The 18,807-nt window shown below is 33.7% G+C and overlaps 1 protein-coding gene across 4 annotated transcripts in view; it reads left to right on the forward strand.

The window, feature by feature from the left end:
- Positions 1-18,807, forward strand: part of CDH12 (cadherin 12) — a 1,103,355-nt gene that overhangs the window by 1,025,594 nt on the left and 58,954 nt on the right. For all 4 annotated transcript variants that reach the window (XM_055112489.2, XM_055112491.2, XM_034960250.3 and 1 more), the window contains one exon: positions 11,407-11,594. In XM_055112489.2, coding sequence (XP_054968464.1) covers positions 11,407-11,594 — 188 coding nt within the window. The remainder of the gene's footprint in view (positions 1-11,406; positions 11,595-18,807) is intronic.

Genomic DNA, 18,807 nt, shown 5'->3' on the forward strand with positions numbered 1-18,807 from the left:
GGTGCAGTGAGATGAGATCCTGTCACTGCACTCCAGCTGGGGCAACAGAGTGAGACTCCATCTCAAAAAAAAAAAAAAGTCATTGTTTTTCAAAGCTTATTTTGTAAGGTGTTAAATTTATTTATAATTTACGAAAAAACTTTTAGTGTTGCTTGTGGCATATTTTTGTAAAGTTATTAGGCAGTATGACTGAGAATTTTCCATTTACCATATATTGTTAAATGGATCAGAAATTACCTAGATAAAGACAACATAAACAAAGGTTTAAATATTCAATGGAGGTTTTAAGAGAATATTAAATGTACTTCATGAAATATATAACAATGAAAAATTATTGATGCACTTGAAATGTTGTGAACTCTTGCCAAAATTGCCATCATGTTTATTATTGTATAACAAGAATAGTGATTATATAAATCACTTATGTTAAAAATACATACTTTGGAGAATCAGAAACCCCAATTTTTCTGAAAATCATTAAGTAATATAAGTTGGTTTTGTACTATAGCCTATTTGGAATTGGGTTGGTTGGAATTTCTGATGCATTTGCTTTAAAAAATAATGTTACAATGGACAATTAGTTTTGCAGATACGCATTTATTAAACATAATAAGTAGTAGAACTATAATATTAAACGTAATAATTCGTACTTTAATGTTGTGAGCTTTGTAAGAAGAAAGGAAGAATTGGAAAAACAGAAAGAGATGTAATAAGTTTTCCTTCCTTTCTTGGGTGCAGTAGCAGAATTATTTTATGTTTAGTGCCCCATCCTCTTCTAGAACCTTGTCACATCTCCTAATGACCTTTTTTTTAGATGTTTTCATGGATTTTTCTCTCCAATCACTGAAAAGGAAAACTTTCCCCAAGTGTGCCCAATCCACTCAATACTTAGTAAATTGAAATTTGCATCACTCAGTCTAGCTAAAATTAAGAATTTTGAATTTTCTGAATTTTAAAAGATCTTATGGATCAACCAAATATTGTATCTATTTGGTTGACTTTCAGGCAGCACAACCAAGTCAACAGAAGTGGGCAGACAAAATGAGGACCTATGTTTTCAATCAGAGATACTACTTGCTTGACTCACCTCATGGCCATTAGCCCCCAACTTGCTCATTTGTAGACTGATAGTAGGTTCTACCAGATCAGCAGAACCAATTGTGCCTTTTTCTTCTCAACTCTGTGTTCAAGACATCACAATAGTAGCTTAATATAGGTCATGGTGGGAGCTCTTACACCACAGCAATGAACAGACCCTGACAATTAGGGCTTATACCTGTTTTTTCTCCCTATCCCAATATAGTTCTAAAATATTTACCAGGATATAACTGACTGGAAGTTACAGTAATAGCAGGTATCTCATAGTCTTGATGTGAAGATAAAATTAGTTAATAATGGAAACGTGCTTAGAAAAGTGCCTGGAAAATAGAAAGCACTATATAAGTGGTTGCTGTTACTAAGTGTCTATTCCACTTAAAGAATAATTTCTATTTAAAAATTTCTTCCTTTCCTACATGTTGACACACATGGATTTTCTAAAAGGGTAATTTCCCCGCTACATGAAAGAAGACAATGAGTTTTTACCTAGGAGTGACGGAAATGACCTCTCTATCCTTGCTGTGCAGAATGGAAAGACACCTCAGGCCAGGGGAAGAGAATAATGTGAGAAGACCAGTTAGCAGGCATCTGCAGTAACAGAAAAGAAGTATGAGTCTGTGATGGTGGTGACCAGGGCCATTGTGAAAAATGGTAGCGTGTCAACAGATTTGAGTGATTTTAGGAGGTAAAATAATCAATAATAGCAATGGATTTGCTACTAAGAAGCAGATTCTAGTTCATGGAACTGGAGAGGTGGAAATAATACTTGCTGAGAGAGTGACTAGTAGGAGAATCTTCATCTAGGCATGGCAAGTCTATGATCTCATGTTTGAATATGTCAAAACTGAGACACCTTGGAGATATCCAAGTAATGTTTTGGAATAAGATGATATTTTGCCAAGTATAGTAGGAAAACTCTAAAGCTGAATATAGGCTGGAGTTAAAATAAAAAGAATGTGTAGCATAATGATAGTAAATGAAGCAAAAGGGAGAGATGAAGTTACCTAGGAAAAGGAAAGACTGAGTAAACATAGCCTGCAAAAATGGTTCTTGACCACGTTTGTAAAGTAGAACAGGAGGGAATTTAATAAATGCAGCTCTAAACTCAGAACAACTAAACAGAATCTCTTTGGATGGTCCCTGGGCTAAAGCATTTAAAAAACTGTTTAACTTTCCAGATGACACCAAAATGCAACCAAGTTTGAGAATCACTTATCCAGATCTTTTCTAAGAATTTCCACAAAGGAATCTGGCAAGGAGAGAGCTGCAAGGTGGGAGGAAACTATGATAGTAGAGTGCCAGAAAACCATAATTGTAGAGTCTCAGAAGAGATGTGCTTCAGAAAACAGGGAATAGCCAAGAGTGTTGAACACTGCTAAGAAATTGCCACTGGATTTTAGTGGCAAGGAAGTCACTATATCTCAGGGGAAACTTTACTACACAATGATGGGTTCAGTCAGCAGGGTAAGGCTGCTTGTGGAGTGGTTGTTAAGTAGGCATGGGTAACAGTGTTTCTCTTGGAAAAGTTCTGTTGGAAAGGGAAAAGAAAATGATGGGGGTAAAGAGAATCAGATTTGGGACAAGGGAGAATTTTTGTTAAGATGCTCAAATATGTGCAGTTTGTGTCTCATCAAGAATAACTCTATTGAGAAGTATTGAGTGCAGAGAAAACAGATTCTTTAAAAATAGCACAATGTGTACAAATTGTTGGAGTTTAAGAAGAAAAAGTGGAGATGAAGGACACTTCAATTGAAAGAATGCTTACAGCTATAACAAGAGGTTAATACTGAAGTATGCACTATAAAGCTAACATACAATAGATACTACATAGCAGAGTATGGTCTCAGATCAGAATTTACAATGGAAATATCAGGATGCTTTTAAGACTCTTGTAGCTTTCAGTCATAGGAAGATATTTTGTTAGTTTTTTTTTTTTTTTGAGATAGAGTCTCACTCTGTCCCCCAGGCTGGTGTGCAGTGGCATGATCTCAGCTCACTGCAACATCTGCCTCCCTGGCTCAAGTGATTATCCTGCCTCAGGTCCCAAGTAACTGGGATTACAGGCACACACTACCACACCCGGCTAATTTTTTTTATTTTTGGTAGAGATGGAGTTTCACCATGTTGGCCAGGCCGGTCTCGAACTCCTGAGCTCAGGTGATCGGCCCGTCTTGGCTTCCCAAAGTGCTGGGATTACAGACTTGAGCCACTGTGCCTGGGCAATATTTTGTTAGTCTTTTAAAGCATGTTTTGTAGAGTGTGAAGTAGAGGGAAAATTATGTGCAGAGGATTTCTTTGGAGAAAGCCATGTGTAGTCCCTGTCTACTAAAAGTGAGTGGTAGGATTGTCCTTCCTACTCCTCTCAAGTTTGGTGAATGGGGCCTTCCATTTAGCTAAGAGAAACAATAAACTCTAATATATTTTCCCAGAAAATGGGGGAAATTCATGGAATGATATGCATCTCATGCTGAGGAAAGTTAAAATCTCCTGAAAACAGCAGAGAAAGGAAAAGAGAACAAGGCTGTGTTTGGGAAACTAATTGTATGACAACAAAAGGAATGGCAAGAAATGAGTAAGCAGAAGGGAAAACCAACCCAACATTATGTTAAGTCCTGCCAAAGAGATTCTCCTTGAAGCGAGAATCTGCCTGTGGAGTGGGTCGCCTGAAATCTGGAGGCTGAGGTCATAGTCCATCAAAGCAGAGGCAATGCCATTGGTGTGGAGGCTGCTGCAAGAGAAACTTCCAAGAGCTGCCCCCAAGTGCACTGTGCAGCTCCAGAGAAGCAAAAACCACATCATCAAGTAAGAACAGTCCAGCCTCCTAACTTTGCTGCCTCCAATGGTGAGGTGAAAACACCCCAGGAAAGGAGATGATGAAAAAAAAATTAAAAATTTGGACAGAGAAAGGCTGCTAATCCATCCAGATCCCAACCCAATGTCCCATCTGCTGCTGGCTCTAATTGGCTTGGACGTGGGTGGGGTGGCCAAGGGGAGAAGTCTTAATTTTGCATATGGATTGATGTGCTAGTTAATATGATTTATTGGAAATGTCTAACTTCCAAATCTGTGTTTTTAGAGTTAAAGTGAACATAGGATTATTATTTAATAGTGAGAAGAAACATCATTTACTCACCATTGTTTTCATCCAAGAAAAGACAAAGCATACCCCGACAGAAGAAAGTCTAAAGGAAGAGTGAGAGACAAATAAAAAAAAAAGTTTGTATCATATCTTACGTGTTACGATTATTCAAACTGTGAGTCACACTGATGTAGGATCCTTTGAAGGTTGGGGAAGCTGAGCAATCTCCTGTGCAACATCATTTTTTTTTTCTGTGAACTACAAGGCAAGGTCACCAACTGAGAAAGGAAGTAGTAAAGGGAGTAATTAAGCAGATATTTGAGGACAGTAGATCAGTTCAAAATAGAAGTCACAGAGAATGGTAGTCAGTTACCTTTGCAAATCTGTGTGCTTTTTAAGCAATTTTGAAGGGGCATTCAAAGTTAATGATCATAATTTATAGTAATATCTAGTTGCTTCTCTATGGTTTTCCTCAGTAAACCATCCCTCCTCCTTTAGAAGGAAGATAATTATCATCATCAAGAGTTAGGGTTTGCCAAATTGCAGCAACAAAAGTACATGGCCAAGCTATATAGGCTATAGGTTAATATACTAGAGGTGCTTCTGACATTAGAGATGATAGGTCCCAGTGGGAGTTATTGAACAAACAAACTGGTAAGACAGGAAACTATGATCATATCACCTTTGTCATATGGTTACTTCTGTTTGGAATGTTTTCTATTAGCTGACCTCACAGAACCCAATGTTATTGTCTCAGCTCAGATTCTCAGTTTAAACATTGAATAGAATTGTGTAACTTTCCTTTAGAGCACTGGTGTTTTTTTCTGCTATTTTACTTTTTTGTGTGATTGTTTAATTGACTTCTCTCCCACTAGACCATAAATGCCATCAAGAAAAACACTTGTCTTTTTGTTTGTGTGTTTTTCCTTGTCATTCCATGAAGGAGACCACTAAAAACTGTAGTTGAATCAAATATCAATAATCTGAGATACCGGAAAATTCAGCAATTAATCTACTATGCAAAGATAATTTTTGAAAGACAATTTAATATCGAGCCTTAAATTTTTCTATTGCGTTTAGCTGCTCAGAACTAGAAAAAAGTTTACAGGAATAAATTTCTCATTGTTCAGAGACAAGAAATATTGCTATTGTTACAGAAAATTTATAAATCTTAATTCATTAATATGACGGATATTGTGTGCATGGCAATTCTTATTCATGTATATGGTTAGTTAAAATCGAAAATGGGCAAATATAACATCTCAAAAGCGAAGTAATTTAACCAATAAAGTGAAGCTCTAGTGCCAAATACTTGACACTTAAAAACTATGCCCATCCTAGCCTCATCCTGGGAATGAGCAGCAGTGGATGTTTCTGTTATTACTGAGAGATTCCATTCACTGTATGTTTAGTATGCTTGACTAAAATCCAGCTTGAACCCAGCTTTGTTGTCAGGATAGTTCTTTCTTATGGACAACATTTCTATTACTTTAATTTGGGCATATTGAAAATACAGCCTCAGGCTTTTAAGGAAATAGAGGGCATAAAATGTTCTTCCACCACCAAAACATTTTTTTCTTCCTGAATCCTCCAATTTTAAAGATATGGGAAAATATTTTAATTAAAATTAAAACGACTTTTTAGAACTCTTTTTTTTTTTTATACTTTAAGTTTTAGGGTACATGTGCACATTGTGCAGGTTAGTTACATATGTATACATGTGCCATGCTGGTGCGCTGCACCCACTAACTCGTCATCTAGCATTAGGTATATCTCCCAATGCTATCCCTCCCCCCTCCCCCCTCCCCACCACAGTCCCCAGAGTATGATATTCCCTTTCCTGTGTCCATGTGATCTCATTGTTCAATTCCCACCTATGAGTGAGAATATGCGGTGTTTGGTTTTTTGTTCTTGCGATAGTTTACTGAGAATGATGGTTTCCAATTTCATCCATGTCCCTACAAAGGATATGAACTCATCATTTTTTATGGCTGCATAGAACTCTTTTAAGATCTGTCTTTCTTTCATCTCCACACCTCTATAGACAGTTTCCTATTGGCTATTGCCATTCTGATAGGAAAAATTATAATACATATAGACTATACAAATATTATAAAGTTAACTAGTAATAATAAATAATACTGAATGAGTTTCATGCACTTTTGTATAAGTGACTTTCAAAAACAAATCTATAAAGTAGATATTGTTATACTAATTTTCCAGATCAGGAAAAGAGAGATATTTTAAAAGATCAGGAAAAGAGGGATATTTTAAAAGATCAGGAAAAGAGGGATGTTTAAAATATTTTGCCCAGGGTCACAGAGCTACAGGTACACAATTTCTATAAAGTTTCTTTTTACTCACACAATATGTTGTTTACTTGTATTTCCTTTTCGTGTTGTTTAAGGTGAAATAATTTTGTGTGATACATATTTAAGAAATTTAAAAAAATAAAATATTGATACAACAAAATTTTATTTCTAAGCCATTAGAAGGTAAATCACTCACACACACAAAAAGTATGCAGGATCATTTGAACAATTTAATGTTTGAATTCAATTACTGAATCAATAGTTCAGTGCTATATTTATTTTTTGAAGTTTAAATTGAAATGTAATATTTCAAATCATAGTCTATTTAGTTGGAATCAAGTGTATGTTTTTGTGTTTTTAAAAATGTTTAACATTTTCATCAATTTGAAATAATTTGTTCTTAAGCCCTCCAATATTTCTAGTGTTCTTGTATTATTAAATATGAATTATATTCACATTAGTTACTTGTATTTAGGTAACTTATTTGCAGTTAAACATTGACTTCCTTTTTTTTAAGTAACTTTAGAATTATTGTTACATAAAGATAAAATAAAATGTATTTCAAAAGTGAGTTTGTAATGGATTATTTTATCTTCTTTTTAACTTGCTATTGGTGTCATTGAATGTTGTGGTATTTTTAAAGTCATTCATTCACTTAATATATTTGTTCAGGTCCTATAATCTTTATTTTTAAGTAAAGATCTTCATTTATATTTTGTCAAGTAAATATATTTATTTTGGTGTTTTCATCAGTATCTGGAAATTTCCTGCAATAAACAAAAAAAGGAAGGTAAATATATTTTACATCCTTTTTTTTTAAAGTAGCAATGCATGTCCCCTACCTGTCCCCACTCTCCCCGCCCGACACACAGTTTAAGTCCTAATCAGTATCTTTTCAAATGACATAGTTAGTTACTGAGAGGATACTTACTTAGCTTATAACTACCTGATTTTTTTCTACTCTTGGAACTAACAGGGAATATTATATTTAAGAATATGATCATTATAATTAGTTCACTGCATGCAATTTCCTCCTTTTCTATGGGAAAATGAAGATTTTGGCTAAGCACAATAGGTATATTTGATGAATTGTAAATATATATTTTTATTGACTGTGGACAATCTCTTGTCACCTGTTTTATTTCTCAATTTGTGTGGTACAGGTAGTGCCATTAAGATGTTTCATATGCATCAAAAGTAGGACGCCTGGAAGACGGTGGCGGTGTAATTACACAGTACATCATGAACAATCTAACTTTGGCATAGCTGAAGATTACTTCACAGTTTTGAATTAATCTGAATGACCTCAGCTTTATTGCTGTTGAGATTCCAGACATGATAAAATGTCAAGTCACTGGAAATAAACCGACAGAACCTAAACAATCTGACATGACAAATGCATAGTTTCTCTGACTTGTTCCATATTCTGCAGACTTTATTACCAGCTGTAATATTTTATTAAGAAACATTTATCTTAATGAACGTGTCTTCCACCTTACTAAAATGTATGTCTGCTGTGTAAAGAGTAGAAAATCTATTGCTCTGTATATTTGCATTTCACATGCACTAAAACTTAACACACACAAAAAGTAATCATTGCTTTACTTTTATCTTAATTTTGAAGGGGTGCATGTTAGTGGAATGCTAGTAAATCAATCATTATTGGACAATGCTATTATTTCAATTTATCACAATTTTTCAATGCCATTAGATAAAAATGGAATTTGTTGGCACTCTCTATGCTGACAACTTAAAACAAAACACCCTATTTAACTTAAATTGATAGAATACTACAAAGAATAGCTTTCTTTACATTTATTGTGACTAGCCCCATAAAATGTTCTTTTATAGAACATAAAGTTCATATCTCAGCATATTATTGTCTTGAAAAGGGGGCTCTTTCATCTGCAGTTTGAATTATCTGATGCCCTTTGGAATACCTTTCAATGCTTTAATTTTTTTCCCCCATATTGGAGGATCTCAACTCTAGCTAAACTCTTCACCTTCACTAACCATAATCCATTAGAGAGGACTCCAGGCTCTATCATTTTCATCGATGTGTAATTTCCTTTACTTTTGCTTTTAACCATCCAAATGTAAATGTAAAGCTAACTCATAAACCTAATATGTAACTTCAACTGGCTCTCATTGAATGGATTGGATGGAATAAACAGAAATGTCCCCAGCTCTTTAAGTGGGCTGCACATGTGTTCCTAAAATTCTCATACTACTCCTCTCCTTATGACTCTCACTGTTTCACCCTTACCACTCCCACTGCTGGCCACATTTGAAGTTTGAAATCCACTATACTTGACGGCTCTCTGTCTCTCTGAACACTTGTTCAGTTATTTCCTTGATAATGTTTACCCCTAAGTTTCCTACTAAATGTCCTAATCAAGAAGGATTTCTAGTACACTATTCAACATCGACTTCCATTTCTCTCTTTTATTAGAAAAAAAATTTAGACTTTTTCTAACACTCATTTATGAGCCACGAGTTTGGACTATGACCAATCGTACCGTGAATTCAAAGCTTTTGATGTTCCTCAGATACTTCATCACAATCACACAACAAGAGGCAAAAGATACAAACACAGTTTCTGATAAATCGTATTTCCATTTAACGGGCATTTTAGAAGAAAAAAAAGGAAAATGAAAAATTACACGTTCTGTGCCTTGTCCTTTTTCTTTGGAATTTGTCCTTAAGTTTAGTACAACTGTAATAACTTTGTCACATGCTTTCTTGCCTCATTAAACAGAAGTTCAGGGACTCTTGTATTTCCTAATATCTCAGGAGTGCCTCACTAGGATCATGGTTTAATTTATCTATTAAGAAATATTTATGATCTAAAGAAAGTAGTTCCAAAAGCCATGATTGATTCTGCTTATGTAATTAAGGCTATTTGAAATCAGATAGATTCCTCCTGAATATCTGGCTTTATCCTTCTGGTAGAAAATAGGAATGCTATGTAACCCATTCTTTTGTTTTTCTTCTTTGATTTGATTGCCTCAAATTCAATCACTGCTTTAAGTTCAGCAAACATTAAGCATCCCTAAATGACAGCTACTATGTTAAGTGCTTAGGAAATAAAAATAAAACAATAATCCTACCCTATGAGAAGTTACTACTTTGATCAATTAATGTGACTTTCCTTAACTGAGATTCCTTCATAATATCTATGTAACATTTTAGCATTGTGACTTGGAAGGAGTTTTTTGTTGTTGTTAGGTCTATAATGTTTATTTTTTTATTTATTTAAACTTTTAAGTGCATTTTTGAGAAAGATTCTTCATACCCTCTTTGAAACTATGAATTAACTGAGCTAATTATTTAAATATAACTCTTATGGACCACTGTAAAGTATCATTTTGTCTTATATGTAAAATAAACAAACTTTAGTTGAGTATTTAACTCTCTTGAGACCAAATCACATATATGTTCCATGGAGATAATATGTTGGATTTAAATATGGCTGATCTGCATATTCAAGATAAATGGTAGATACCATTTTCTGGGGGAAGGAGGGAAGAAGGGAGATTTAACTGCTGCCCATGCTAATGAAATTACCAAGTTTTGAAACTGATTGTGAAAGAACTACAGGACCTCAAAAAATAATTGGAAATCAAAAAGAAAATATCTGGCAGAATCTCTACAAGATGTGATTGATTTTTTTCTCACACCTTCTTGGAGAAAATAACTGTAATATTGTAACATGATTTTTTAATGAACTTCCCTATGCAACAGACATTTATAGTAACTTCTTAATTTATTTTCCACAAATGTAACTAAAATTCTAAAACGAATGAATCACCATGGTTGATTTACCCATGGGAAAGAGCCATTCTAAATCCGGTAAGATAAACTGAAAGTGGAACTCCAGTATCAAAATGGAAACTTTAGATTTTGGTGTTTAGTTTTGTTTCTTAATTTTTATTTTCTCTCATTTCCTTTCGTCATTTGAATTTGAACAGACTGTTGTTAAACTCATTAATATTTGCTTTAATGAAATGTCAGTAAAAGAGCATGCACTATATCTTTCTTGTGTGTCAAACTTTGAAAAATTCTACAAAACCTTAAAATAATGTCTATGTTTTTATTTTTTTGTAGAGTATTACAATTTTCCATGATTCTGAAATGTTTTATCTAAGTTTTGCTGATTCAGTATAAATTTCATAGTAATATAAACGCTCCACCTGGTGGTAAAAATAAGCATTTTACTTTTTTTTCTTTCTTAATGCTATTAAAAAACTTCGGGAGACAGAACTTTATGATTTAAAATATCAGTAAAAGTATATAGAAAGGTGACAAGTTAAAATTTACTAAATATAAGCTGAATCTTAGTCTATAATATACTATATTTCAATCTATCATCGACTAGAATTTTGATTATACAAATTATCATTTTACAGGTTATTTTTAGTTTAATGATGTATACTTATTGAAGTCATTAGTTTTAGGAAATATAACCTCAACTTTCTATATCTATATATCTATCACCTGTCTATCTATCTATCATCTATCTATCTATCATCTATCTATGTATCTATAACTTTTTATCTATGTCTTGCAACCTGTATTATTAGTACCAATTAATTTCATGAATAGTCCCACCCTCCCATTTGATACACTTTTATGCCATATAAGTGTGTAAAAAAAGTCCTGCTAATAATTTTACTTTAGCATTCTCTACTATTTATAATGCCCAATTAAAATTCTAGAGCAGCACATATTGAAGAGAAAAGTGAAGTTATTACTCCTAATCATAATCCTTAACTTGACAGCAAATTGCCTTTTCAATTTGCACTATAATGTTCTAAATGTGATTTACTTTCAGTGGACTCTATTTTTCAAGCCTTGTAATCTTACTATATCTCTTACTAACCCCACTGTCAATTTGAATTTTATATGTCTTATCAGGCATCTTCCACTTGAAAGTTCCTGAGTCTTCCCCTATTGGTTCAGCTATTGGAAGAATAAGAGCTGTGGATCCTGATTTTGGACAAAATGCAGAAATTGAATACAATATTGTTCCAGGAGATGGGGGAAATTTGTTTGACATCGTCACAGATGAGGATACACAAGAGGGAGTCATCAAATTGAAAAAGGTATATAGACAAATGTTTGGACAGTTGACTACTAAATAATAATTAAAGAAGATAAAAAATAAATATTGAAAATGACAAGTAATTTTAATTTTCCTTCAATTAGCAATAGAGTTGACCCTTGAACAATGTGAGAGTTGGGGTACTGATACTCCATGCAGTCAAAAATCTGCATGTATCTTTTGGATCTTACAAAATTTCCGTACTAATAGCTTACTCTTGACCAGAAGCTTTACCAATCACATAAACATTTGACACATATTTTGTATCTTATATACAGTATATACTGTATTCTTTTTTTTTTTTTTTTTTTTTTTTTTTTTTTTTTTTTTGAGATGGAGTCGCACTCTGTTACCCAGGCTGGAGTGCAGTGGCGAGATGTCAGCTCACTGCAAACTCTGCATCCCGGTTTCAAGGGATTCTCCTGCCTCAGACTCCTGAGTAGCTGGGATTACAGATTACAGATGTGCACCACCACGCCCGGCTAGTTTTTGTATTTTTAGTAGAGACGGGATTTCACCATGTTGGTCAGGCTGGTCTCAAACTCCTGACCTCGTGATCCACCTGCCTCGGCCTCCCAAAGTGCTGGGGTTATAGGCGTAAGCCACCACACCCAGCCGTATATACTGTATTCTTACAATAAAGTAAGCTAGAGAGGAGAAAATGTTATTAAGAAAATCATAAGGAAAAGGAAATATATTTACTATTTGTTAAGCACTAGTGGATCATCATAAAGGTCTTCATCCTCATCATCTTCACATTGAGTAGGCTGAGGAGAAGGAGGAAGAGGAGGGGCTGGTATTGCTGTCTCAGGGACGGCAGAGGCAGAGGAAAATCCACATGTAAGTGGCCCTGCACAGTCCAAATCCGTGTTGCTCAGGAGTCAACTGTATTTTAAATTGAAAACAAAAAAGACCTAGTGATGCTGAGTATTTACTTCTATAAGTGCTATTATTCTGTGATTCAACTACTATATATTTTATGTTGAACAATTAGCCCTGATAATTTGATGACATCATTTAAAAAAGGTTCTTACAGAGTTTAATTGTAACCTAATTTTTTATTGCTATAAATATAGACAAAAGATTAATTTAAAAACAAGATCGAGAAGTAACTCTAACCCCATCAGTCTTGATATGGAGCCTTTTTATGGTTCTTCTGAAGATATAAATATCTAATTCACCACAATGTTGGTTGATATCACAGTGGAAGCATACTGATGCGTGTAAGCTCTAAACACCTGAGAACTAGAAGAAATGTGAAAGGCCAGTAATGGACGTGAGAGAGCTTTAAGGAAGAAAGTGAAAAAGAATTACCAAGAAACCGAGACAGAGAGAAAGACAGACTGTGCTGGGAAGCTGTTTAGTGATGACGTATGGATTAGAGCCAAAGAGGATTGCTGAGGGCAAAGTTAGTTGAAATATTAGGAAGAAATTATTATTTACAGTGTCTGTAGTTTTGTCTTTTGTTGGGTGGTGACATGAAGGAGTCTGTTAATGTGAGAAAGAAAAATTATAATGGCATTTAAGGTGTGCAGATTTTTTCCATAATAGTGAGGCAAATTATAGGAATTTCCAATAGCAAAGTAAAGGCAGAAAAGTGAAGCTCATTTAGTTCAGCCACTTCCTCCCCTTCTACAAAACACACTCCATTTTGAAGAATTTTGAAGAATATACTCCAAACTGCAGCATACAATACTCATTTACTCATTGTAATTATTTTAACCAGAATAAATACTTTGCATTTAGTTCCATTAATCAGTCTGCCCCTCCCATATTTGCTCAGGAACTCTGAATTTTAACAAGGAAGCAATATATATGGTAATGAAAATACTCTTAAAAAGAAACACATTTTTCAAATAGATTATCATATTTTTATTTCTACTATTGTGCAAAAATTATGCTTAGTCTAGAAATTAATTTAACCCACATGATCCCACTCTATTAAATTAAGCATTTATGTTAAATTTGCAAAGTACAGTTAGAAAAATATGTCAAATTCTTATCAACTTTACTCCTTCATTGTTATTTAGTTTGTTTTTCTCTTTTTCTTTTAGTCCCAAATCAATGTAAAGTCTTCTCACTTAATTTTTTCCCTAAGAAGGTCTCCAACAAAGAAATCACATTTAAATGGGTTACAATCATCTATTCAAATGGAACAAATAAAAATCATTAATAATATAAAAAATATTTTAAATTAAGAAGTCATAATATTTAAATATAAAATTAAGTATACTTCCAAAGTAAAATTAAGGTATGAAAGATTCAATTCTAGATATACTTTATATATATTTATGTTTATATACTTATTTATATTTAATTATTGTAACTTACTTTATATTCACACACATAGTTTTATGTTTATGTTTTCATTTTTATTTACACATATTTACCACCTATACCAATAAGTAATCAATGTCTAGGTGTCAATCTAGAAAAATGTATGTCATTCTTATTTATTTTTAAAACAGTTGAAAAAGGCGTGGTTTAATAATAGTCCTTTATCTTATTATATCAAAACATATTAATATTTGAAAGTAATCATTCAGTTATGTAAGTTCAACTATCATGAAAGCAATAAGAACATATCTGCCTTTTTCATTATGAAACATCTACAGAGAATGAGTCATGTTATTTATTTTTTGTATTTATTGTGTTTATTTAGAATTTTTATTCTTAACTGGATTAAAATTGAGATATGCAAAATTATATAATACTTTTATTAAAATAGATTTAGATAGGGTAGATAATCTTGAAAGTATATCTGCAAATAAAACACACACACACACACACACACACACACACTCATTTCTCCTGTGGTGGATGAATCATTGTTGTCCATTTTACTGGCCTGAAATTCATTATCTAAGTAAAGCTCAATGTCCATAACTTTCACTACTTCATTCAACAGGTATTTTGGAAGCAGCCACTGTTTTCCAGACTCCACTATGGAGATAGGGCAGTGAACTCAACAAACACACTCCCTGCACTCATACAGCTTCCATTCAACTGAGGACGTCAGGAGATAAACAAACAAATTAGAAATCACTTTCAGCAGTGATGAATTCAAGCTAGAAAGACTTAAAGCAGGATGAAGGGGTAAAAGGCATGTGGAGGGTGGAGGGTATCTTACAGTGAGGTGAAAAATAAAAAAAGACTTCTGTATTAGAAGGGAATATGAGCAAAAACCTGACCATGTGGTATTTGGGTGATGTGAGTTCCTAAAAGTTTGAGCAGCAATTTCAAAATCTCTGAATTGGGAATGTACTAGGCAAGAAGGGGCTGGAATGAAGTGAAGGAAGAGGGCCTTGGCCAAAGATGACGGGCTCGCCAGGGAGAGCCTTGTAGACCAGGCAAAGATGTTGAATTATTAACAGATCATGATATAGAGAGCCCATGTGAGTGTAGATCTAGATCACTTTTACTCTTTTATTTATTTTTATTTATTTATTTATTTTGATATGGAGTTTTACTCTTGTTGCCCAGGCTGGAGTGCAATGGAGGGATCTCGGCTCACTGCAACCTCTGTCTCCCAGGTTCAAGCGATTCTCCTGCCTCAGCCTCCCAAGTAGTTGGGATTACAGGTGCCTGCCAACATGCCTGGCTAATTTTTTGTATTTTTAGTAGAGAAGGGGTTTCACCATGTTTGTCAGGCTGGTCTTGAACCCCTGACCTCAGGTGATCCACCTGCCTTGGCCTCCCAAAGTGCTGGGATTACAGGCATGAGCCACCACACCTGGCCTCGCCTTACCCTTGTAGACCCAAGTGACTCTGGTTGTCTTAAGAGAACAGTAACTAGGAAATAATGAAAGCAATAGCTCAGTTAAGAGACCATAGAAGTAAACCGGGAAACAGATAGAAATGTGGAACGTGATGGTACAGCAACAGAGATGGTGAGAGATTGTGAGATTCTAAATAAATTGTAAAGGAACAGCCAAAACATATTTGTATAAATATTATCATCATCTGGTAAATTACACCAAGCATTTGAGACTTCAGAGCCTAATAAAACACATGGATTTTCTTTCAGTGTTGTAATTTGCTTTCATCTCTAAATATGGATCCACTAGAGGCAATCCCCTATGCTAACCTAGTGTTCTATTAGAAAGAAAATTGTAGCTGCACCCTACATCTATTGAATCTTTAAAAAATAACTCAGGAGGACATTTTTGTAATGAAACTTAAAAGCTATCCACTTATCTATTGTGTATATTGTATCGTGTATTGTGTTTATATGCACATATATACATAGATGCGTTACTCAAACATGATAGTATGACTTAATAAAAATGTGAGAAAATATCTCATTGAATAAAGCCCATAAAAATTCAAAATCAATTGAAACACTACAATAATTTTTTAAGTACAGAATGCTTTTGGGTAAAGACTGTAAAATAGTACTATACTCAAGCATATATTCAATAAGTTCTCAGAAAACTTCATCTTGCAATTATCATTAGGAATCCTTAAAGAATTAGGTGTATCTCAATAACTGTGTATGTAAACATCAACAGTAGTGTTGCAGATCCAGAATGATCTTAAATTATTTGTTAAGGTTTTCCCTTCAATATTGCAATACAAGAATTCTGATATAAAATCAGATTCATACAGAAATTACATTTTAAGTAAACTAAATGCATTTAGAAAGTCCCAAATATATATTCTACATTTGAATATGTAGTCCTTTTTTAAACACCAGTTATTTTAATTTTTTAGCTAACAGATTTTGAGCTGCAATAGAGGAATGAGGCATGACATGCTTTGTTTTCAGAGTTTTTCTTTTTTTAACGCACTTAAGAATACATTAAAATGCTAATGATCTGAAGTACATATTGTTATTACTGTTTTATCTTCAAAATCTTTTATTTGCTTTTCTTTCACTATTTTCTCCTCTGTCTATTTCCTGTATAGAGGGAGGGCTTGAGAAAACAAAAATGATGGTCAGGTTTAGATGAACTGAGAAGACTGAAGAAAGGCATTTTTATTTGTTTTATTAACCTTAACTTTGATTCACTTTATGAGCCCTGTGACAGAATGCCATTTCACTGTGACACTTCGAATTCAGAGGAACATCATGAAGCTTTATAAATTGCTCCAAGGCATAAGATATTGGTAAAACAAAACAAAACAAAACAAAATAAAAACTGCTTTTATTCCACCCTCACATCCTACCACTCTGAGAAAACTATAAAAAAAAAAAAAAGCTTGTCCTATATGGTGTTGGGTATTATAGTAATAAAACACTAATAAAATCAGAATAAAGTTTTTTAAAAATTCAAATTGTCTAGAAATTAAGAGGTGAGCTACATTTACAATGACAGAATAAGAGTTTTAAAATTCAATGGCTTCATTCTTAGTGAAAACCTAAATGAAATTTGTGTTTAGTCACTAGTGTTGTTTTTTGCTACTGAATAAATGGGAATAAAATATATACTTCTTATATGTAAACATGGATAGTGAGTTACACGAATTAAAAGTTTTCAAGGACTCAAAATCTAAATATGGTTATAGAAGCACTTGAATTTTCTCCAAAGTGATTGCAAAATTTAAATAATTACAATAATTAAGTGAATACTTGTTATCCAAAATAATAATTTAATATCCTGTATAATTTTTTAAACAGTTCTCTACCATTTCTACAAAACTTTCTCTTAGAAACTGTTTAAAATGAAGAGTGGTGAAGTTATTTCCTATTTAGTTTTTTTAAAAGTAAACCTTTTTTGGAATTAGAAACAGTGCTTACCATTTTGATGTTACTTGGCAATATGAGTTTATTTCAAATTAACATAACTGTGTGATCACATTAAATCCAAAGCAGAATTTTTCTTTTTCCTTAAAAACGTATGAGATAAATGATATTACTCTTCACAAAGAGCCTTTTAACAAATAGGCTAAGGTGCCAGTTGGTCCCACTGAGCATATATATATTTTATACTTACCCGTAAATCAGTAAAACTCTTTTTCTTTTTTCACACTTAACAAATGAGTTCACGTCCTATGATTTGGTAGCATAGCACCATCATGTGGTTCATTTTTGAATAACTCTTAAGAACAAAATAATAAAATTTGGAATATTTTACATAGCCAAACATACATGCCTCAGTTTAAGTTTAAAATAATGCTATTTTTAGCCACGCTACTGTACCTAATTAAAGAAAAAACACATGAATGCTGTTGTTTCTATAAATATTATGTTTCTGTTTTTCTAAATATTTATCTTCACCTTCTTTTGTACTACCTTACCTAGTTTCCCTAAACAGTCTCATCAACTGTAACTTAGCCCCAAATCAAAGTAACCACTGCAGATTTTTCTAGTCTTGTAGACAATTCTAACTGCACATGCCATAGACTTTTCAAATTCACTGTCTAAAGCTGAGTTCTTTCTTTGCTCCCAACAAAAGTCTGCCTACTCATGTTTTCTCCTTTCCAGTTTCTTAAAGCAAAAATCTGTGATTTTTCTAATGCCGCTTCCATTCCTGTTGACATCCCCTTGCCAAATAGGGCACAAAGGCTGGTTGCTGATTTTTCCAGAACTCAGGTTAAAATTTTCCTTTCTCCACCTATGAATTTGCCATACAATCCTCTTCCTGACTCCTTTTTGCCACTGCAAAGGCTATTTTCCCAGCCTCACACGTTATTTTCCTCCAACTAATCTTTTTATTCATGGGGGAATGAAAGAAATCTATTTAGACGTTTAGATAGAAACACGTTCATCTTACTTAAATCAGTTTCTGGTCCTATTGATAGAAAGATAAGGATCAAAGAGTGCATTTTCTATTACTAACTTCTGCACACACACACATTTACACGCATGTTCATATGCACAAGCTACATTCCAAGTACAGCAAATTCATTGCGATGTCTACCAATGGTATTGTGGTTCTCCTCCTTCTGCATAGAACTCCCTGTCCCATATAAGTATCTTCATGAATTCTTACATGTTCTTTAACATTTTTTTTTCCCTTGCTTCTCAACAAAGGCCTCCTAGAGTCCCTCAGGCAAAGTTGATCACTCCTTTATTTTGTCCCCAAATGTCAACATTTCTGTCAAAGCATCTATGATACTTACAAGGTTCTCATATTGAAAATACAACTCATTCCTCCTACTATATTTTAAGCCCCTGGAGGCACTTTTCCATATCTGTGTTTATTTCCCCATCAGTAAAGGAAATGCCTGAAATATATAAGATGTTTAAAATTGTTGTCGACTAAAAGGAC

Source organism: Pan paniscus, chromosome 4 (assembly GCF_029289425.2).
Source record: "Pan paniscus chromosome 4, NHGRI_mPanPan1-v2.0_pri, whole genome shotgun sequence".
NCBI lineage: Eukaryota > Metazoa > Chordata > Mammalia > Primates > Hominidae > Pan > Pan paniscus.